Source organism: Zonotrichia albicollis, chromosome Z (genome assembly GCF_047830755.1).
Source record: "Zonotrichia albicollis isolate bZonAlb1 chromosome Z, bZonAlb1.hap1, whole genome shotgun sequence".
NCBI classification, from domain to species: Eukaryota; Metazoa; Chordata; class Aves; order Passeriformes; family Passerellidae; genus Zonotrichia; species Zonotrichia albicollis.
In genome coordinates this window covers 7,080,947-7,104,431 of record NC_133860.1, presented here as the reverse complement: position 1 = coordinate 7,104,431, position 23,485 = coordinate 7,080,947, and the positions used below count along the sequence as shown (strand labels likewise).

Below are 23,485 nucleotides of genomic sequence, written 5' to 3'. Positions count from 1 at the left end.
TTATCAATGTTTTGTAGAACAGGCTCATCCCCAGCAGTGCATCCCGCATGGGGAGTTGGATCCCCAGCACTGGTTTGGTCCTGTTTGGGAAGGACAGAACATTCCTGCTGACAGGGACACAGAGATTTGTCATCCCTGGGTGACACGGCCGTGGACCAAAACAATCCTCACCCTCCCTGTGTTGTGCAAGAGAGATTGTCCCTTCTGAGTGCCCGAGAGCACCTGGGGACGTCAGCACGGTGCTCCCAAAGGACCTGCTCTCCCTCTGCCTGTCGGCAGCACTCATTACACCATTAACTAGCAGAAACTCCACCCCCTGGAGGCGTGTCAGCCCTTTTTGGGGGAGTTACTGTGGGAAACACTTCACAGACCATCCTCAAAGCTTTGAAGTCCTCCTTTAGTTCCGTACTTGCTCCAGTCCGTCCAGTGGAAGGACAGAATTCCCAGTTGGGGTGGTGGCGAGGAGTTCAGAGGAGCTGGGGCTGTGGGGCTGTGGCCAGGACCACCCTCCGTGTCCAGCCTGTGCCGCCACCCTCCTGACCTCCCTGCTGTGACCCCAGCTCGTTTGTCCTGCCCTGGCCTCCAACGAGCCCCATGATCCTGGATGAGCTCCCAAAACCAGAGCTGTCACCTTGCTGTGGCACGAACCACAGCCCATCTGCTGTGCTCCTGTGGAGCAACATTCCCACAAACCCGGCATCTCCCACAGCCCCTCCTAGAGCTGCCCGACCTGCATTTTACAAAATGAGGTTAAAAACCCCGCTGTGAGCAGGCAGACGCTTGCTGCTGCTCCAGGATTATTCCAAAAGCTCGGGCTTGTTGCTATTTTGAGCCCCCCATCTGCACCAGGAGCTGATCTGGCTCCCATGGGTGCAGCAGCAGAAATCTACATTGTGTTTGTGGCTGAAGGCACAGGCTGTGCTTGGATCCTGATGGATCTCCAGTCTGTGAGCACCTGGTCTGCACCTCTGTGGATTTTTGGCTGCAGGAAGGCGGATTCTGGTGTGGAACACACCTGGAGAATCCCTGGGCTGTGGCGTGGGGGCTGCTTGGTTTGCAGCAGGTGGATCCTGAGCTCCCACTGCCCCTGGATCCCTCTGTGGCTCCAGGAGGAGCCCAGGGGTGGATGGAGGTGGTTGTGGAGCCCCAGGGGTGGATGGAGGTGATTGTGGAGCCCCGGGGGTGGATGGAGGTGATTGTGGAGCCCCAGGGTTGGATGGAGGTGGCTGTGGAGCCACAGGGAATTGATGGAGGTGGCTGTGGAGCCCCAGGGATGGATGGAGGTGGCTGTGGAGCCCCAGGGGTGGATGGAGGTGGCTGTGGAGCCCCAGGGATGGATGGAGGTGGCTGTGGAGCCCCGGGGGTGGATGGAGGTGGCTGTGGAGCCCCAGGGATGGATGGAGGTGGCTGTGGAGCCCCGGGGATGGATGGAGGTGGTTTTGGAGCCCCAGGGGTGGATGGAGGTGATTGTGGAGCCCCAGGGATAGATGGAGGTGGTTGTGGAGCCCCAGGGGTGGATGGAGGTGGCTTTGGAGCCCCAGGGGTGGATGGAGGTGGCTTTGGAGCCCCAGGGGTGGATGGAGGTGGTTGTGGAGCCCCAGGGATGGATGGAGGTGGCTGTGGAGCCCCGAGGGTGGATGGAGGTGGCTGTGGAGCACCAGGGATGGATGGAGGTGGCTGTGGAGCCCCAGGAAATTGATGGAGGTGGTTGTGGAGCCCCAGGGGTGGATGGAGGTGTCTGTGGAGCCCCAGGGGTGGATGGAGGTGGCTGTGGAGCCCCGGGGGTGGATGGAGGTGGCTGTGGAGCCCCGGGGGTGGATGGAGGTGGCTGTGCATCACCAGCAGCTCTGTGCTCTCCATGTGCTGCCCTGGTGTGCCCTGGAGGGCAGGTTCAGTGTGCTGTCCCCAGGGCCACACCAGGATGCAGCCGCACCTGCCCAGAATTGTTTCTCCTTCTGGTGTTTAAAATATCTGTTGTATAAAGAATTTGGGAAAACATCCATTTCTCTTTGCTTTCCAGTTCCTTTGCTGCGCTGTTGATGCTTGTCCTACCTGTAGTGAATTCATCACCTTTATAGATTGCCTGAGCTGTTGCCACACACGCAGGGGGACAAGAGGAGAAGCAGGAAAAAGATACTTGAAAGTCGCAAGGAAAAAACCAAAACATAGCATGGAAGGGCTTAGGCTTGAAACTCCTTCCATTTTTCAATTAACTCCATTATCTTGTTTCTTAAAGAGATTCTTCAGTGCAGAAAGGGCCGTGCTGAATCCACAGAATATTGTCACAAAGATGTACGTTCCATCTTAATTAGAACCAATTAATATGCTTCGGCTCTCGGTCTTTCTGTCAGGGTCAATCTGCATAAACACTGAAATCCTTGTGCTGGAGCCTCAGCAGAGCCTGGGCTCCCCAAGCTGGCCCCTCAGGCCGGGACTGAGTCCCTGCTTAGGTCCCATGGCAGTGACCTCATGGTCCTGGATCCCAGAGCTGCCATGCCATTTCTGCATCCATCCATCCATCCATCCATCATCCATCCATCCATCCATCCATCCATCCATCCATCCATCATCCATCCATCCATCATCCATCCATCCATCCATCCATCCATCATCCATCCATCATCCATCATCCATCCATCCATCCATCCATCCATCCATCCATCCATCCATCATCCATCCATCCATCCATCCATCCATCCATCCATCCCTCATCCATCATCCATCCATCCATCCATCCATCCATCCATCCATCCATCATCCATCCATCCATCCATCCATCCATCCATGATCCATCCATGATCCATCCATGATCCATCCATCCCTCATGCATCCATCCCTCATGCATCCATCCATCCATCCATCATCCATCCATCATCCATCCATCATCCATCCATCCATCCATCCATCCATCCATCCATCCATCATCCATCCATCATCCATCCATCCATCCATCCATCATCCATCCATCATCCATCCATCCCTCCATCATCCATCCATCCATCCATCCATCCATCCATCCATCCATCCATCCATCCATCCATCATCCATCCATCATCCATCCATCCCTCATGCATCCATCCATCCCTCATGCATCCACCCATCCATCATCCATCCATCCATCCATCATCAATCCATCATCCATCATTCATCCATCCATCATCCATCAATCCATCAATCCATCCATCCATCCATCCATCATCCATCCATCCATCATCCAGAGATGATGGAACCTCTTAGTCCATGGACTGCAGTGCCTTCCTCCAGGCTGCAGGACAGGAGCTCAGCATTCCCTGAAATACTGAGGGATCTAGCCCAGGTTTAGCCAGGGGAAGGTGCTGGGTCTGTATCCGCTGCTCGAGGCTGTGCTGCCCATGGCAGGACCTCGAGCCAAGTGGGAAAAGTCTCATTTCCCAAACCTCCAGTTGCTTCTCCCTGTGTTCCCCACCCCGAGGAAGGGGAGGGATAACGCAGAGCCTGGTGTGGAATGCCCCGGGAGGCAGTGGTGGGGTCCATCAGGTGGGGACCTCAGTGGTGGGGTCCATGAGGTGGGTACCTCCATGGTGGGGTCCATCAGGTGGGGACCTCAGTGGTGGGGGCATCAGTGGTGGGGTGCACATGGTGAGGACCTCCATCCATGGTGGGGTCCACAAGGAGAGGACTTCCATGGTGGGGTCCACAAGGTGGGGACCGCAATGGTGGCGTCTGAGGTGGGGACCTCAGTGCTGGGGTCGGTGAGGTGGGGACTTTCATGATGCGATGCACGAGGTGAGGACCTCCATGGTGGGATCCATGAGGAGGGGTCCTCAATGCTAGGGGTCAACAAGGAGGGGACCTCATTGGTGGGGTCCACAAGGTGGGGACATCAGTGCTGGGGTGCACAAGGTGGGGACCTCAGTGGGGGGATCCATCAGGTGGGGACCCCAATGGTGGGGTCCATGATGTGGGGGCCTCCATGGTGGGGTGTGTGAGGTGGGGACCTCAATGGTGGGGTCTACGAGGTGAGGACCTTCATGGTGGGGTCCATGAGGTGGGAACCTCCATAGTGAGGTGCATGAGGTGGGGACCTCAGTGCTGGGGTCCATGAGGAGGGGACCTCAGTGCTGGGGTTCACAAGGTGAGGACTTCCATGGTGGGGTCCACAAGGTGGGGACCTCAGTGGTGGGGTCCATGAGGTGGGTACCTCCATGGTGGGGTCCATCAGGTGGGGACCTCAGTGGTGGGGGCATCAGTGGTGGGGTGCACATGGTGAGGACCTCCATCCATGGTGGGGTCCACAAGGAGAGGACTTCCATGGTGGGGTCCACAAGGTGGGGACCGCAATGGTGGCGTCTGAGGTGGGGACCTCAGTGCTGGGGTCGGTGAGGTGGGGACTTTCATGATGCGGTGCACGAGATGAGGACCTCCATGGTGGGATCCATGAGGAGGGGTCCTCAATGCTAGGGGTCAACAAGGAGGGGACCTCATTGGTGGGGTCCACGAGGTGGGGACATCAGTGCTGGGGTGCAAAAGTGGGGACCTCATTGGGGGGATCCATCAGGTGGGGACCCCAATGGTGGGGTCCACGAGGTGGGGACATCAGTGCTGGGGTTCACAAGGTGGGGACTTCCATGGTGGGGTCCACAAGGTGGGGACCTCAATGGTGGAGTCTGTGAGGTGGGGACCTCAATGCTGGGGTCCACGAGGTGGGGACCTCAATGCTGGGGTCCACGAGGTGGGGACCTCAATGGTGGGGTCCATGAGGTGGAAACTCCATGGTGGGGTCCATGAGGTGGAAACCTCAGTGCTGCGGGTTTTAGCTCCAAGGACCACGAGTGGGGGACGCAGAGCAGCTGCAGGTTCCTCCTCTCTGTGGGTCCTTCCTGGGCGTGCTGGGGCAATCCAAGTTTTCCCAGCAGATGGATCAGGGAGATGGCAGTCACACCCGAGGTGAGGGGAGCAATAATCACCGTGAGGATGAACCACCACCACCAGGAGCCTCACATGGCAGCAGGAAGGTCACAGATATGTCCATTGGGCGAGCTTTGCAGGGAATTTCCTCCAAGACCTGAGGGGAGGAAAATTTTAGGTTGTAGTGACTTTGAGATATTTGCAGGGTATTGCTCATGCATCCTGCATGGTGCAGACACCCCCGAGAACTCGCATCCTCCTTGCTGTCAGGGAGGAGAAACTCATGAGCAGTGTCACATCCACCAGGAGGGTAGCACGCCTTCCTCGGGAGAGGGAGGAGATGGCTCCAGATAAGAACTGCCCTGGATCGCTACCCTCAGAGCTTACTTTCCTGGGATTCTCCAGTAAACATCATCGTCTCTTTGTTGGGAATAATTGCAGTAGCTGAGAAGTGTTGGTTTGATGGGATAATGCCTGCGGGCTTTTGTGCTGGTTCTGATTGAGCAGCATTAGCCGAAATGCAACAGCATTAAAGGAAAATTCTCAGCTAATCAGTCTCCGTTACAACTTGCCGTGAGGAGGCCAAAATTAAAACCTTCTTTTAAAAGCAAGCCCTTCATGATTAAAAGCTTGGTGACTCGCACATTTGGGAGCTGGCACAAACCCTGCGCTGGAGGAAGAGGAGGAGTGTGATCAGCCTCGTGGTGTTGGTGGTGTGCACTGCTCTCGTGTTCAGGGGGAGGGATGCATCCCACAGCATCCCCGGAGATTCTGCACAGCACAACTCCAGCTACAGTGCAGCTGAAAATGGTCTCTGGAACTGAATCAGCAGGGACTGAGCCCTCAAATACGCTTTTATGTGAACTGTGTTCACACTGTCATTGCATTTTTACATTCTCCAAATGCTTTGTGGCATTTAAATGCAATTCGGCTTTATAATTTAATTTTATTTTGCTGCTCCTGCTGCATTTCAATCTAACTCCTTCTGTTAATGCGTTATATTTAATATAGGAAAGGCAGCTTATGACTATTCCAACGTTATCCTGGTGCAAAAACCATCCATGCCCAGCCCCTGTGTGCCAGGGAGGGGTCCCTGGATGTGCCAGGGTCATTCCCAGGCTGCTGGGACACAGCAGGGCTGTGAGCACCTGGCTCTGGTGACAAATCTGCTGCTGGGCTCAGGAGCAGGAGGGCCCTGCTTCAGGGAGGTGGTGGCCTTTGTCCCACAGATAATGCTGAGAGCTTCTGTGGAAGCAGGTAAAGCATCCCAAATGACATCCCCAGTGTGATGTGACATCCCAGCTGCCCCTCATCATCCTCGGTGTGAGCACAGTGGGATGGGGTGAGGAGCTGCCCTTCATCATCCTCAGTGTGAGCACAGTGGGATGGGGTGAGGAGCTGCCCCTCATCATCCTCAGTGTGAGCACAGTGGGATGGGGTGAGGAGCTGCCCTTCATCATCCTCACTGCCAGCACAGTGGGATGGGGTGAGGAGCTGCCCCTCATCATCCTCAGTGTGAGCACAGTGGGATGGGGTGAGGAGCTGCCCTTCATCATCCTCAGTGTGAGCACAGTGGGATGGGGTGAGGAGCTGCCCCTCATCATCCTCAGTGGGAAGGGGTGAGGAGCTGCCCTTCATCATCGTCAGTGTGAGCACAGTGGGATGGGGTGAGGAGCTGCCCCTCATCATCCTCAGTGGGATGGGGTGAGGAGCTGCCGTTCATCATCCTCAGTGTGAGCACAGTGGGATGGGGTGAGGAGCTGCCCTTCATCATCCTCACTGCCAGCACAGTGGGATGGGGTGAGGAGCTGCCCCTCATCATCCTCAGTGTGAGCACAGTGGGATGGGGTGAGGAGCTGCCCTTCATCATCCTCAGTGTGAGCACAGTGGGATGGGGTGAGGAGCTGCCCTTCATCATCCTCAGTGTGAGCACAGTGGAATGGGGTGAGGAAGCTGCCCTTCATCATCCTCACTGCCAGCACAGTGGGATGGGGTGAGGAGCTGACCTTCATCATCCTCAGTGTGAGCACAGTGGCACTGGGGTGAGGAGCTGCCCCTCATCATCCTCAGTGGGATGGGGTGAGGAGCTGCCCCTCATCATCCTCGGTGGCACTGGGGTGAGGAGCTGCCCCTCATCATCCTCACTGCCAGCACAGTGGGATGGGGTGAGGAGCTGCCCCTCATCATCCTCAGTGTGAGCACAGTGGGAAGGGGTGAGGAGCTGCCCTTCATCATCCTCAGTGTGAGCACAGTGGGATGGGGTGAGGAGCTGCCCTTCATCATCCTCACTGCCAGCAGAGTGGGATGGGGTGAGGAGCTGCCCCTCATCATCCTCACTGCCAGCACAGTGGGATGGGGTGAGGAGCTGCCCCTCATCATCCTCAGTGTGAGCACAGTGGGAAGGGGTGAGGAGCTGCCCTTCATCATCCTCAGTGTGAGCACAGTGGGATGGGGTGAGGAGCTGCCCTTCATCATCCTCACTGCCAGCAGAGTGGGATGGGGTGAGGAGCTGCCCCTCATCATCCTCGGTGGCACTGGGGTGAGGAGCTGCCCTGGCCATGCCAGCCCCCACAGCCTGTGACAAGGGACACAGGTGATTTGTTGGCCAAGGCTCAGTCAGGCTGATGCAGGAAGAGCAGGGTTTCCCATCCCTGCCTCAGCCAGGTGCTCCCAGAAGGGCATTCCCACGTTTCCCATGGGATCCTGTTTTAGGAGCCTTGGCTGGGAGCCCTTGGCAGCTCTGCTCCCCAGTCACACAGCCGCTGCTGCGGGAGGCTTTCCTTGCACGCGGTGCCAGCAATCCTCCCTGACCCTTGTGTTCTCCTGGGCAAGGTCTCTCGTGAAGGGGGACTGGGATTTGCGGGATGCATCCAAGCCCTCCAGCGGTGACCTGGAGTGACTCGGGCAGGTGTGCTCCGCAGGTCTGTGCTGCCGGGGCCATCTGTCCTTGGCAGGCGGTGCTGCAGTACCATGGTGACAAACAGTGACAAACAGCGGGTGCCCTGCCTGGCGGAGCCCTGGGGTGCCTCTGTCCCCCTGGTGTGACCCAGATCCCTGTTTGCCGAGGGACAGGCACAGGGGGCAGCAGTGCCTGGGTGGGGCTGCAGCAGGGATGGACCAGGACAGGCAGAGGAGCTCTGCTGCCTGTTCCTGTCCTGAGCCCTGTTCTTGCTCACACTGGAGGAGCTCTGCTGCCCATTCCCTGTCCTGAGCCCTTTTTGCTCAGGCTGGAGGAGCTCTGCTGACTGTTCCTGTCCTGAGCCCTCTCTCTGCTGCCTCCTCCTGTCCTGAGCCCTCTCTGCTGCCTGTTCCCGTCCTGCTCCCTGTCCCTGCCCAGGCTGGAGGAGCTCTGTTCCCTGTCCCCATCCCTGTCCCTGCTCACACTGGAGGAGCTCTGTTCCCGTCCTGATCCCTGTCCCTGCTCACACTGAAGGAGCTCTGTTCCTGTCCTGTTCCCTCTCCTGATCCCTGTCCCTGCTCACGCTGGAGGAGCTCTGTTTCTGTCCTGATCCCTGTCCCTGCTCACACTGAAGGAGCTCTGTTCCTGTCCTGTTCCCTCTCCTGATCCCTGTCCCTGCTCACGCTGGAGGAGCTCTGTTTCTGTCCTGATCCCTGTCCCTGCTCACACTGAAGGAGCTCTGTTCCTGTCCTGTTCCCTCTCCTGATCCCTGTCCCTGCTCACACTGGAGGAGCTCTGTTCCCTGATCCCTGTCCCTGCTCACACTGCAGGAGCTCTGTTCCTGTCCTGATCCCTGTCGCTGCTCACACTGAAGGAGCTCTGTTCCTGTCCTGATCCCTGTCCCTGCTCACGCTGGAGGAGCTCTGTTCCTGTCCTGATCCCTGTCCCTGCTCACATTGAAGGAGCTCTGTTCCCTGATCCCTGTCACTGCTCACGTGGGAGGAGCTCTGTTCCTCTCCTGATCCCTGTCCCTGCTCACACTGGAGGAGCTCTGTTCCCTGTCCCCATCCCTGTCCCTGCCCAGTCTGGAGGAGCTCTGTTCCTGTCCTGATCCCTGTCCCTGCTCACACTGCAGGAGCTCTGTTCCTGTCCTGATCCCTGTCCCTGCTCACACTGCAGGAGCTCTGTTCCTGTCCTGATCCCTGTCCCTGCTCACACTGGAGGAGCTCTGTTCCCGTCCTGATCCCTGTCCTGATCCCTGTCCCTGCTCACACTGGAGGAGCTCTGTTCCTGTCCTGTTTCTGTCCTGATCCTTGTCCCTGCTCACACTGGAGGAGCTCTGTTCCTGTCCTGATCCCTCTCCTGATCCCTGTCCCTGCTCACACTGGAGGAGCTCTGTTCCCTGATCCCTGTCCTGATCCTTGTCCCTGCTCACACTGGAGGAGCTCTGTTCCTGCCCTGATCCCTGTCCCTGCTCACACTGCAGGAGCTCTGTTCCTGTCCTGATCCCTGTCCCTGCCCAGGCTGGAGGAGCTCTGTTCCCTGATCCCTGTCCCTGCTCAAACTGGAGGAGCTCTGTTCCTGTCCTGATCCCTGTCCCTGCTCACACTGGAGGAGCTCTGTTCCCTGTCCTGATCCCTGTCCCTGCTCACACTGGAGGAGCTCTGTTCCCTGTCCTGATCCCTGTCCCTGCTCACACTGGAGGAGCTCTGTTCCTGTCCTGTTCCTGTCCCCATCCCTGTCCCTGCTCACACTGGAGGAGCTCTGTTCCTGTCCCCATCCCTGTCCCTGCTCACACTGGAGGAGCTCTGTTTCTGTCCTGTTTCTGTCCTGATCCCTGTCCCTGCTCACACTGGAGGAGCTCTGTTCCTGTCCTGTTCCTGTCCCCATCCCTGTCCCTGCTCACACTGGAGGAGCTCTGTTCCTGTCCCCATCCCTGTCCCTGCTCACACTGGAGGAGCTCTGTTTCTGTCCTGTTTCTGTCCTGATCCCTGTCCCTGCTCACACTGGAGGAGCTCTGTTCCTGTCCTGTTCCTGTCCCCATCCCTGTCCCTGCTCACACTGGAGGAGCTCTGTTCCTGTCCCCATCCCTGTCCCTGCTCACACTGGAGGAGCTCTGTTTCTGTCCTGTTTCTGTCCTGATCCCTGTCCCTGCTCACACTGGAGGAGCTCTGTTCCTGTCCTGTTCCTGTCCCCATCCCTGTCCCTGCTCACACTGGAGGAGCTCTGTTCCTGTCCCCATCCCTGTCCCTGCTCACACTGGAGGAGCTCTGTTCCCTGTCCTGATCCCTGTCCCTGCTCACATTGAAGGAGCTCTGTTCCCTGATCCCTGTCCCTGCTCACACTGAAGGAGCTCTGTCCCTGTCCTGATCCCTGTCCCTGCTCACACTGGAGGAGCTCTGTTCCTGTCCTGCTCCCTGTCCCTGCTCACACTGGAGGAGCTCTGTTCCTGTCCCGATCCCTGTGCTGATCCCCATCCCTGCCGTTCCAGGGGTACCTCTCCGAAGGCCTGGTGACCAAGTGGTACCGCTCCCCGCGCCTCCTGCTGTCTCCCAACAACTACACCAAAGCCATCGACATGTGGGCAGCCGGCTGCATCCTGGCCGAGATGCTGACCGGGAGGATGCTCTTTGCTGGTACGTTTCTGTCTCATGCTGATTCCCTGTTCTCCTTCCCCTTGCCTTGCTACCCATTCCCAGGCATTCTAGCCTGGCCGAGGGAGCTCCCCTGTGTGAGAAGGGGAGATGCCCTGTCCCAGGAGGTTTGTGCTCCATGCCGTGGGTTTGGATTGTGATTGCTGCCTCCAAGCTGCTTCTTTCCTTTGAGGGAGGACATCTGGATGCCACCACCCATTTTGAGGATTTACCTGTAAGCATAAATTGACGCTGCAAAGGTGAAGTGCAAGAAGAGAAGACAACAAAGGCACAGCAAGGAGTTATCAGCGCAGCATTCAAAGCTCGGCTCTGACATTATTGAGAAGAAAATATGTATTTAATTGTCCCAAAATTGTCCCACTGCACAGGACAGCCCAGCACAGCCCAGCCCAGCCCAGCCCAGCCCAGCCCAGCACAGCACAACTCCCCTGAGCTGTCTCTCGTGCCTGTCTGTGCTCTGGGCGACAAGGTTTAACGCGTTTGGTGAGCAGCTGCTCGCAGAGTTGTGTAAATAAATAACCAGCCCCGTTAATAATGGAGCAGGAGGAAGTTTCCCTCTCGGGTATCTCAGCACCTCTGAGCTCCACAGCCTCAGCTGCAGCTGCTCTTCCATAATTCTTTTGTGGAAGCTTAAAAATAAGCAGTCAGTACCCTTAGGAGCAGATCATTTAAATTGCCTCCCTTTCCTTCCTTATTTTCATCCTCAATTTCTCCAAAGCTTTCCAGTCCAGGGTTTGCAGCTGTGAAAATTGTGCCTTTAACCTGTCTGCTCCTGGTGCTTCCTTGGGATTCGTTCTAGGAGCAGGGCACTGTCTGATCTTGCTGGGAGGTGCTGCAGTCTCTCACTCCTCAGGTCAAACAGCAGAACAAGAGCTGCCCTGCCCACCCAGCACAGCTCCCCAGCATTTCTGGCTCTTCACGCTGTGCTAGACCCCTCTCTCAGCCCCAGCCTGGGTTTCCTTTTGCTCTTTTGTGGATCCCAGGCTATAAGTGACGTTGGCTGGCACCGCTGAGGTCTCCAAGGTGGTGCTTTAAGCTCGTTTTGTGGTAAGGCAGGGGCAGAAGTAGCCCTGGGGTGGGAGGGATGTGTCCTCTGCCTGGGTGAGCTGAGCAGAGCAGCCACACAGGAACCTCCCCGGGCTGGATCCTGAGAGCCCCCAGCAGGTGCAGACCAGAGGTGATTCATTCGAGGTGATTCATTTGAGGTGAAATGAGGTGATTTGGTGACCAGAGGAGGGGTTTGGCACACCACAGGCTGGGCACACGCTGCGAGCATCCCTTGTTCTCTACCTCCCAGCCCAATGAAATCTCTCAGTAATCCCCTGGGTGCTTGGTTAGTGGGTGGGGATCCAAACCAAGCTCAAAATACCAGCTCCTTTTGGGTGGCTTTGAAGCTGTGTCATTGTCCTGGGAGGTTCTGGCCCCCTGCCCCTTTTCCCTGCCTCCTCCTGTGCCAGCAGAGCAGGGCCCGGGCAGGGCTGGCACAGGCAGGGTGCCCTGGGGTCCTTCATTTGCTGGAGGGGAGCAAAGCCCAGCCCCAGAGCAGCTAAAACTCACAAACACCCAAAGGATTTGCCTTTGCTGCAGCTCTGCTCCTCTTGGCTGGGGAGAAGGAGCCCAGCACAGCCAGCTGCAGCTTCTGTCCCTGCAGGGGGAAACATTCCCAGAGCTGCAGCCTCTGTCCCTGTGAAAAAACGCCCATCACTTGTTTTCAAGGTTTGAAAAGTTTCATGGTAATAAAATGGTTATAAAAATAGTAATGCAATTAGAGTGGTAACAATTTGGACAATTTGAATTAGGTCAATATGAGACAATATGAGACAATAAAGAGTTATGGACAGTCCAGGTACCTTTTCTGGGGAGCATGAGCCTGAAAAAAAACACCCATTAACAAAGGATTAACCCTTAAAACAACAGCCTGTTGCATATTCATACACCTCATACATGATGCATAAATCCCATTCAAACACAGGATTCTGTCTGGTCAGTGTCAACTTCTTCCTCTTAATCTTAACAGCACCTTCGAGGCAGGAAGAAGTTTATTTCTTCTGATAAGAGAGCAATAAATTATTATTCTCTGAAAGTTTGAGGTGTCCTGGGGCTGCTACCTCCTGTGAGTGTCTCATTCCTTTCTTAAAAAAAATATGTCCCACTTACATAGTTCTTATTTTAACTACAAAAGTTACCTTTTAACTACAAGACTGCATTTATCATATTATTAAAATGTTAATACAGCGCTGCTAATCAATACATCAAAATGCACATAGTAAATATCTGCATAGAGCCATACAAAATGCACTTTTCACACTGCCTGCAGGGCGAGCCCTGCGCAGAGCCCTGGGTGGGCAGAAATGAGAAATGAGAGAAATGAGAGCAGTGTGGTCCAGAGGGAGCTCCATCCTGCAGCAGCGCCTTGCCCTGGGTAAATGGTTTCTAGAGAGTGCAGTTTAAATTGACTGCTTACCATAAATCAATGTAATTAACTCGGCAGTCTATCTGGGGTGCTTGAGCAAGGCAGCTAAGTGAAGGTGATTGGTGATTCGGGGTAGGTGTCTCTCACTGCTTCCATTCTCCCACAGGGATTTTCCGGCTGTGTCACAGCTCATGGGGAGCGGGACATTCCCAGCAGCTGGAGCTTGGATTGCAGGCCTGGCTCCCCTGCAGCAGCAGCAGCAACACTACAGAAAACAGGGAAAATTGTCCCTGGCTGAGCGGCTGCAGCTCCCTCCAGTGTCCCTTCCACCCAAAGCAGCAGCAGTGGGAGCAGCAGTAAATGGGGAAAGAGGAGAAAAAAAGGAGGAAAAAGGAGAAAAAAGGAGAAAGAAGGAGAAAAAATGAGAAAAGAGGAGAAAAGAGGAAAAGAGATCTGTCCTTGCAGATCTCCATGGGGTTCACCAGTGGGGCTGTGCTGTGGCCAAGAGCCAGAGATGGCACAGGGGCTTTTCCCGTGGGATCAGGGCTTGGCTGCTCCCTGGGCTTGGCTGCAGGCCTGGAGAAGCCTCTCTTCTCCAAGATGTGGTGCAGAGCTCCTCGTGGTGCAGAGCTCCTCGTTCTCTCCCTGGGTAACCACAGCCTGCTGCGTTTATTCTGCCCCTGGTTCGTGTTCTCCTTTGCAGGAGTTAATACCTTCAGAAAAAGGTCCCTGGGAATTCCATAAATAGAGGATAATGGAAGAGAACGGGGTTTCTTGGGAGCCATAATTCAAGGCTTCCAGCGCTGCATTAGCAGCTCCTTTGTGGGACTGAACACGGTGTCTCTTGGCTGCCAGGTACCTTCGGCTGGGGCTGCGCTGAGGGAAAAGCCGCAGAGGCTTTGTGACTTTTCTCACCCTGTAATTTGGATCACAGCTGGGGAATTAGCCTGGCTAACAAGGTGCTCATTTCCTGCTAGATATCTTCAGTTTCCCCTGGCGTCACGCTGCGAATCTCTGAGTGACCTAAAATTAGTCCTTGTGTAAGGAAAGTGGATTACTCTGCCAGGACTGACAGGGGAATGGCGTCCCTCCCTTTGTCTCCTTTGCTTTTCCGCCTGCTCTGCCTCGCTGATTGAGCGGCTGTGTGTGGTGGTGGCGGCCAGCTGGGCTCTGTCAGCATCCCTTGGGGCTGCTGAGGTCGCTGCTGTGCTGCTGAGCTGCGCCATGTGGCCTGGCAGCGGCCGTGGCCACCACTCTGGGCTGGATGGGAGAGAGCCTGCCACCATCACTGGCTGTCCCCAAGGGGCTGTGCTGGGGTCAGCGCCCTGTGTGCTGCTCTTGTTGGGCTCCCTGATGGGGGAAAACCTCCTTTCAACAGTCCTGTGCCAGGATTGAGAGACTTTTTTTGGTCTCCACGTTGCTGTTAATTGTTATCTTATCAGAAGTCTGACATGCTGTCTGCACCAGACTTAGCGCGCAAGAAAGTGCAGCAAAAATGGCCCCAAGATGTGCAGTTTCAAGGTCTTCTAAAGCTGTTTTATCCAATTAACTCTTAAAATGTGCTTTATTTCCACCTTTCTACCATTACTAATCCTTTGTCTGTCCATGTAACCTCTGCACTGAGGCTTCCCCACCCAATCACCCTGTGCCACCAATGCTGCAGAAGAATGAGGAGGAGGAGGAGGAGGAGGAGGAGGAGAAGGAGAAGGAGAAGGAGAAGGAGAAGGAGAAGGAGAAGGAGAAGGAGAAGGAGAAGGAGAAGGAGAAGGAGAAGGAGAAGGAGAAGGAGAAGGAGAAGGAGAAGGAGAAGGAGAAGGAGAAGGAGAAGGAGCTCAGACAACAGCCAAGATCCTCCATCTTGCCTCCTATCTACCTCTATACTAACACCCCAAAACTCTAAATTTCTCACCCTGTGACAAGCTACACCATTCTCTATTGTCCATTTCACACACTTGTGGACACCAATCCATCCCAAACCTTGGAAGCCTTCTCCAAAAGCAGTGCTTCCCTGCCTCAGGACCACTTGGGGCAGGCAGAGAAACACTCCTAGTGCCCTGGCTTCCAGCAAGCTCCACGGGTGTGAGTCTGGAAAACTCGTGCTGATCTGCAGGAGCTCTGGGCTGTGGAGAGGGGGCCCTGCAAACGCCAGGGAGCTCCACAGGAACAGGGCTGCCTCAGGGCAAGCAGTCCCCATGTCATGAGAGAGGCCTCCCCTCCCTCCCTGCTGGCTGATCAGCAGTGCTGCCCATCCGTGGGGCTGATTCTCCTTGTCATGGATGGGCCATTGAAGCAGCCTGAAATCCATGTCTGGGCCAGGAGTGTCTTGGTAGCCCGACAATCCCCATTGTTTTGGCTGCCCCAGGCTGCTCCGTGCTGGTCGTGTCTCTGAGGACAGGGCATTTCTGACCATTCCTAACCATTTCCATTTTCTAACTATTCCTGGCAGGCAGAAATCCAGTGCGGCAGCTCCACATTCCCACCAGGCTCCTCTGCCTGCATGGGAGGCTGGAAATCCCCATGGATGTCACCTCTTGGTGGCATCCTGGAGAGCCTAGAGTGTGGGAATGGCTCTCACTAACAGGGTGCTCTGCTTGGCTCTGCTGCTGCTCTCCTCCCAGTGATGGGCAGCCAACCCTGAGCGGGGCTTGGGGTTTTATGGGTAAAAATGTCCTGAAGGAAAAGGACTGAGAACATGAAATGGCACAGGGCAGCTGTGGGCATTGCCACCACCAGAGCCATGACTTGGTGCCTGGAATATGGTCAGAAAACACCTTTCCTCTTGGGGCTGGACACCTGCGTTCCTTTAAAGGTGGAGCCTGGGGACCCCTGGGGCTGGCAATACCCCACGCCTGCCCCAGTTTAACTCCTGTGTCTGGTCTCACTGCTCCCTCCTTCTTCTCCCTGCTCAGGGGGCCACGAGCTGGAGCAGATGCAGCTGATCCTGGAGACCATCCCCGTGATCCACCAGGAGGACAAGGAGGAGCTGCTGAAGGTGATGCCCATGTTCATCAACAGCACGTGGGAGGTGCGGAAGCCGCTGCGCAAGCTGCTGCCCGAGGTGGACAGTGAAGGTACCGTGGTGGCCCCGCGGCTTCCCCGGCTGCTGTGTGCTCCAAAACTCTTGTGGTGTGTGTTAGTCCTGGCTAGGTGATACAGGGACACAACAGACCCCCCTTCTGAGCTCTGCAGAATCCCAGCTACCAGTGGAGGTTCACAGAAACCGGCACAGAAACAAAGGTTGCAGCACAGGCCTGGGGTGGAACTGGGGTAATTGTATTTGATGGTAAAACTCCCCGATCCCAGGATCCCAGGCCCTGAACTGAGGGAAAACAACAGCTTATAAACTGGGGGAATTCTTACAGTCTCTAGGTAATCAGGAGGGCTGGGGGTGGAACACAAGGGAGGGAATACAACGTGCAAGCCAATGGAGGATTTTAAGGGAGGGGAATGGCTTGGGACAGCAGAGGTTAACACCTGGATATGGGAGGGGGTTTGAAACTTGGCAGGGAGTAACTAGGTGACAAACAGAGAAACCACACTTAACTAAACTGAATAACCAAAAAGCAAGTCTGTGCCACACCAAAAACAGGGGGAGAAAAATACAGAGGGATTAGGAAACCAGAAATTAAACAGTAAACATGCCAAATAAAGCCACACACTACACCAGCTGTGTCCCTGGAACTGCTTCTGGGGTGCCAGGGTTGCTGTCCTGCAAGGCCCAGGGCCTGAGCTCTGGGGAAGGGGATGCACATCCCTGGGGGTCCCAGCTGTAGCTCAGATGTCCCCAGTGCTGTCCCCACACAGGTGGCCTGTCCCCGGGCTGTGATGCTGTGGCTCGCTCACAGGTGTCTCCTAAGGGTGAAACACACTTCCAGGGCCCTTTGGAGTGCATCCCATGTGTTCCCTGAGCTGTGAGCGAGGGCTCGGCCCAGAGGCTCTTTTCCAGTCTGCAGCTGTGCAGCACAGCGAGGGACAGGCTCTTCCTCACAAACACCCCACTCCTGAGATAGGTGTTACAGACAGGAATATGAATCAGTGCTCCCCTGAGCTCCTTCTGAGGGCTGAACCAGGCCTGCTTTTGGGGAGAGCTCAGGAGCAGGCCCAGCTCACCTTCTGGAGTGATTCTTCATGTGAGAGGCTCAGCTCAGAGGCTCTTTTCCAGTCCCATCTGTTCCCTCACTGTGCCTCTGGCATGAACACAGCTGTGCAACTGCAGGACAGGGTTTCCTCACAAACACCCCACTCCTGAGATGGGTGTCACAGACAGGAACTGACCAGTGCTCCCCTGAGCTCCTTCAGAGGGCTAAACCAGGCCTGTGTTTGGGAAGAGCTCAGGAGCAGGCCCAGCTCACATTCTGGAGTGACTCTCCATGTGAGAGGTGCCAGGCCTGGCTCAGCCCAGAGGCTCTCAGGCTGCTGCTGGCCTGAGCACAGCCGTGCAGCGCTGCAGGACAGCTTTTCCTCACAAACACCCCACTCCTGCGGTGTTACAGGAGCTGACCAGTGCTCCCCTGAGCTCCTTCTGAGGGCTAAACCAGGCCTGCTTTTGGGGAGAGCTCAGGAGCCGGCCCAGCTCACAATCCTGGAGTAACTCTCCATGTGAGAGGTGCCAGGCCTGGCTCAGCCCAGAGGCTCTTTCCCAGCCCCGTGCCTCTGGCCTGGGCACAGCTGTGCAACACTGCAGGACAGGCTTTCCTCACAAACACCCCACTCCTGAGATGGGTGTCACAGACAGGAACTCACCAGTGCTCCCCTGCGCTCCTTCTGAGGGTTAAACCAGGGTTAAACCAGGCCTGCTTTTGGGAAGAGCTCAGGAGCAGGCCCAGCTCACATTCTGGAGTGACTCTCCATGTGAGAGGCACCGTGCCTGGCCTTGGTGACACAATATCCATGGGCCCAGGGCTGTGTCAGCCTCCAGCAAGCAGCAGATTTATTCCCAGCCGTGGCTGCAGGAGGAAAGGTCGGCCCTGCCCCTCACATTACTCACTGTCATTTCCCTGCCTCTCTGACCCGTGGTGCATCACAATATACAAGCCATAATGGGTTTTTGTGACCTTACGGAGCAATTGACTTCTTCCTGCTTAATTAGTCCGAGCCATGAGGTAATCTCACGGGAGACAGTCAGAAATTGGTTAATGTTGGAGCTCTGGGGCAGCACGTGTGGCTGTCCTTCCTGCTGAGGCATTCTGCCCCTACAGAAACCGTCCCATTCACACAATTGCACCTTCAGTGGGATGTTCCTGGAAGTTTCAGTAGGAAGCTGTATCTGAAGAAAGGCATTATTCCTATTTTTGTTGCCTGAACTCAAAGTGTCTTTCCCATGAAAGGATCAACTGGATAAGCAACAACTTCAGTGGCAGGATTTTACCTTTTCACATAACCTCAGTAAGTGGAATCACCAAATCAATCATAGCCAGCCCTCTACGTGCACGTTTAATTGCACTTAAAATTCATCACAGAAAGAGTTCATGCAGCACAGTCTTCCTAAAATTATTTTAGCCACTCAGAATTCTTCAAACATTAATGGGTAAAATAATTTCATGGCACCGGTCACACCAAAGGCTTTTAAAAGTTGCAGTAAATCTAATCCACTTCAGTGGGGCCTAAGAGGTGAAATCAGCTGTCTGAAACACAGTGTGCTTGTCAAATGGATCTGAGGGCATGGAGTCAGATCCCAGCACCTTCCAAAGGCCTTTATGGTGTGGAATCTCAGCTCTGTGCTGGTTTGGGATCTCAGCTCTGTGCTGGGATCTCAGCTCTGTGCTGGTTTGGGATGCCAGTTCTGTGCTGGGATCTCAGCTCTGTGCTGGGATCTCAGCTCTGTGCTGGGCTGGGATGCGATCCCAGCTCTGTGCTGAGATCTGGCGCTGTAGCTCTGTGTGTGTGACCCCTGTGCTGTCCTGCACAGCTCTGAGGGTGCTCTCACAGTCATCCCCTAGCCATGCTGCAGGAGGTGACAGGAGGTGACACCTGGGGGCTGCAGGGCTGCTCCCCTGCAAGCTCACAGCTCCATGAGGGGCAGGGGACCCCAGCAAGGACAGAAGTGCCTGGTTTGGGTTGACCTGGGGTGGCCTTTAACTCATTCCTTGCTCCAGGGGGATTTGCTGGGTGGGCTCCGTGAGGCTTGTCCTGACAAGGGAGCTATTTCTGCTTTTGAGGAATGGTGAGCTTGTGTGTCTCTGCCTCACAGCCATTGATTTTCTGGAGAAAATTCTGACATTTAACCCCATGGACCGGCTGACGGCCGAGATGGGCCTGCAGCACCCCTACATGAGCCCCTACTCCTGCCCCGAGGACGAGCCGGTGTCGCAGCACCCGTTCCGCATCGAGGACGAGATCGATGACATCCTGCTCATGGAGGCCAACCAGAGCCAGATGTCCAACTGGGACAGGTACCATGGCTGGGCTGGGCTGCCGAGGCCTTTTGGAACTTGGGGTTCATTGCAAAGGGCCTGGGTGCAGGGGCCTTTTAGAACTTGGGGTTTATTGCACAGGGCCTGGGTGTAGGGCCCTGCTGGGATTTGGGGTTCATTGCACAGGGCCTGGGTGCAGGGCCCTTCTGGGATTTGGGGTTTATTGCAAAGGGTTTGGGTGTGCAGGGCCCTGCTGGGATTTGGGGTTTATTGCACAGGGCCTGGGTGCACGGCCCTGCTGGGATTTGGGGTTTATTGCACAGGGTCTGGGTGCAGGGCCCTGCTGGGATTTGGGGTTTATTGCAAAGGGTTTGGGTGTGCAGGGCCCTGCTGGGATTTGGGGTTTATTGCACAGGGCCTGGGTGCAGGGTTTTCCTGGGATCTGCCAGCCACAGCTCAGAGCAGGCCCAAGAGAAGTGGAGTGGTAAAGAGGGTGAGAGAGCAAGGTTCCCATTACAATACAATAAATCTTCTGGTCATGGAATTTGGAGTTTATTGCAAAGGGCCTGGGTGCAGGGGCATTTTGGGATTTGGGGTTTATTGACAAGGGCCTGGGTGCAGGGCCCTGCTGGGAGCTGCCAAACACAGCTCAGAGCAGTAAAGAGAAGTAAATGGAGTGGTAAAGAGGGTGAGAGAAAGAGAGAGGATGAGAGGATGAGAGGACAAGAGAGTAAGACAGCGAGGTTCCTGTTACAATACAATAGATCTTCTTCTGGTCGTGGAACTTGCAGTTTATTGCCAAGGGCCTGGGAGCAGGGGCCTTTTGGAACTTGGGCCTGGGTGCAGGGCCCTGCTGGGAGCTGCCAGCCACAGCTCAGAGCAGGCCTGAGAGAAGTAAAGAGAGGGATAAAGAGGATGAGAGAGAGAGAGGGTAAGAGGATAAGAGAGTAAGACAGTGAAGTTCCTGTTACAATACAATAAATCATCTTCTGTGTGGAACATTCTGATTCTCACTAATCAATCTAGTACAAGATACAAATCCTATGGCATTTACATACAGCCGATAGGAATCATTACATTACCACACTGTGTTACATTTTAAACCCTAAAAACTCCTCTTTGGGCCCTTCTGACAAGCTGTAGGGTCTGCTCTGACCCTTGGGCCTGTCTGCAAGCAGAGGGAGTTGTTCCATCAAAAGGGGATCACCTTCAGCAGCCACACCATTGTTTTCCAGTTGTTCAGTAACTGAGGTATCTCAAAGCTTGCTTTCATTTCAATCTCAATTATAGTTTCCATATTCTCAAAATCTTTTGCCAAGCAATCATATCTATAAGGCTTTCCGGTTTCACCTTCCCCAACACCTCTGGCATGGCTGGGTTCCACCATGCCTGTTCTGACCCCTGAAGGATGCCTGCTTTTCCCTCTTTGTGCCATGCTGTAATTCCAACCCAAGCTGGTGCCTCGCTGAAGCTGCCCAGAGGCTCCTCCTGGATTCCACAGGGACCAGAAGCTGAGCCTGCACATACCAGTACGTCACTGAGTGCCTTTCTGCTCTTGGTTTTCAGCCTAGGTTGTCTTCATGTGGGTCTAAGTGGCTCTGAAGCCCCTCCCTGTGCCCTGTGTCCCTGCAGTACAGGTACAAAATAATGTAATTCTTTGTACCTTTTCGCCACAGGGCCTGATTTGGATCATTATATTCACCACTTTTCAAGGTGCATCACCTCAGAGGCCACAGATATGGGGGCCTTGTAAAAACCCTGAGCTGAGCTGATGTTTAAATGGCTTGCTGGAAGCTGCACTGGAAGTTTAGAACGGCTCCAAGCCTTGAGCTGAGGTCTCTCACGTTCTAGGTGATTACCCCAGTCCCAGCAATGCGGCAGGCAGGACAAAATAAGCGGATAACAATTAACTAGGTTCAGTTTTCTGTACAGCTCCTTCAGGCTGTGGGGGATGAACTGGCTGAGGATGCTCTAGCATTGCTCCCCTCTGCAGAGCAGTTAAATCTCCTCACCCTACGGATCCACTGGGTTCCACCAGCACTGAAAAATTATCTAAAGGCACTCCTCCCTCCCCTTGCCTGCACTGTCTGTGCCTGAGCGAGCAGATGTGGGAGACAGGCAGGGCAAGGTCATCAAAGTGGGGTCTGGGGGCTCACTCAGGCTGGGAGGAGGGCTGGAAGCAGGAAACCCACCCTCAGTGCATCCCCACACGTTGGGAAGGATGAAAGTTTGACAAGAGAGTCTCACAGATATGTCTGCCCGGCAGAAAGATTTTTAAATGTAGAGTCTGGTGAAGGAATAGAGATGGAAGCAAGTTTTGATATAGAAGAAAAGAATTGCTGAGCCAGTCTGGATAACCAAGGAGGCAAAGGGTGTGTTAGTTAGAAGGGGTTTTTAGGCTTAGAGCAAAGGATAAACCCACCTCAAATAAGATGTTTTTACCCAGCAGAAAGAGAGCACAGGCAAACAAGGCAGCAAATGTGGCAAGTAGAAAAAAGGTCTCAGAATTTTCCACTGCAAGAAAACTGAAAAACAACTTCTAGCTTAAACTGTAATATACTAATTTATAGTGATTGGAGAACAGTAACATGAATATGGTAATTGTAGTAGTTATGATAGGCTGTAGATAATAGTTAAGGTATAGATTGGTTCTACTGTGTTAAGATACTCAGCAAAGAAAAGTAAATAATGCAATGCAACCAAAAGAAAAGTCTATAATGCATTGTAACCAAACCCAAAGGGTCTCCAGGCCTGCCTGCAGCTGGAGCTGACAGCTGAGGGCACAGCTCTGTCACCCACCACCCTGGGCTGCTGGAACACCTTGGATACAATAAACTGCATTTTGTAGAGCCCCTGGAGCCCCACACCCCTCATTTCAGCTCTTACACCCACAGCCCCAGAGCAGCAGCTCAGGGCTGGAGGCTCCCTGTCACCTTCTCCTTGCTGTGACACGAGGGGCTGAGGGTGGGGACACCCATGCCAGCCGGTGGGCTCTGCAGCACGAGCCAGCTGTTGTGGGGACAGCAGGTGACTTTGGCCGTGTGCTGTGGCACACCTGAGGAGCGGCTGATTGCTGTGCCAGGGCCCCAGCACCCGGATAACGCATTCCACAGGCAGCTCAGCCAGCAGCCAGTGAATCAGGGGGCACTGGGAGAGCCCTGGGTGCTGTCAGGGACTCCAGCTGGCCGGAGAAGCTGTCACTGAGCAAGGTGACCCTCCAGGGATGCTCTGGGCCCTTGACATCAGAACAAACTGGTGATGCCCAGCCTTGTCGAAGGAAGGGGACCAGGACACCAGTTGGTTCATCACAGGCCCTTCGGGTCTGGTCCGGTCCCGGTCCCTCAGGTCCTTCTGGTCCAGTTTATTGAAGAAAGTATCAAACACTTATACAGCAAATAATAAGCTTATGAATATTCCGTAAGCCAAGCAATCTATTGGTTAAACTATAGCATTAACTCATCCTCATTCCTTAGGGATTACATCTTTCTTTTCTCATGTCTCTTTCACTGTTTGTTATTATACCACAGCTAGGCCCAAGGACACTGTTATCTGTGCAGGTGCAGGACTTGGAATTAGCCATGGTTTTGTACTTTTCCATTTTCTAGCAGCTAAATTCCCAACACAGCCTCAGTGGGGTTGTTCACAGAATTCACAGAATGACCAGGTTGGAAGAGACCTTCAAGACCATCAAGTCCAACCCAGCCCCAACACCTCAACCAAACCCTGGCACTCAGTGCCACATCCAGGCTTTGTTAAACACACCCAGGGATGGTGACTCCACCACCTCCCTGGGCAGTTCATTCCAGAACTTTATAATCCTCTCTGTGAAAAGCTTTCTCCTTATATCCAACCGACATTTCCCTTGGTGCAGCTTGAGACCATGACCTCTGGTTGTGTCAGTTTTGAGTTGATGTCTTTTACTGTTCTGTCACCAAACAGGAAGGGCACAGCTGAGGTCCCTGCCTGTTGGCTGAGGGACAGATTGGTAGTTATTGCTGTTAATCATGTTTTAGTCCTGAGTGGAGGGGCAGATTGGTAATTATTGCTGTTAATCAAGTTTTAGTCCCGAACGGAGGGGAGGTGATCGACACCTAAACGAAGGGGTCGCTCAGTTTGGTTGTTGGGCTCTCATTCCTGCATCTCAGGCTGTTGATAAATAAAAATGATTGGCCCCCTGGCATTTTAGGGCAGAAGAAGGCTCTCTGTGCTGCCAGTAAGAGGTTAGCCCAGCTAGCAGAAGGCCAAGGGGCCGTGCTGCTGCCCGTGTGTGACCGCAGCG

General features: G+C 54.6%; 1 protein-coding gene across 4 annotated transcripts in view; it reads left to right on the top strand.

Annotated features, from left to right (window-relative positions):
* The window catches only part of MAPK4 (mitogen-activated protein kinase 4), a 71,112-nt gene that overhangs the window by 41,519 nt on the left and 6,108 nt on the right, over positions 1-23,485 (top strand). For all 4 annotated transcript variants that reach the window (XR_012578020.1, XM_074532443.1, XM_074532441.1 and 1 more), the window contains exons 3-5: positions 10,278-10,422; positions 15,763-15,924; positions 19,044-19,245. Coding sequence is in view for 3 of the 4 variants with exons in the window: in XM_074532443.1 (XP_074388544.1) it covers positions 10,278-10,422; positions 15,763-15,924; positions 19,044-19,245 (509 nt within the window). In the remaining variant the exon portion in view is untranslated. The remainder of the gene's footprint in view (positions 1-10,277; positions 10,423-15,762; positions 15,925-19,043; positions 19,246-23,485) is intronic.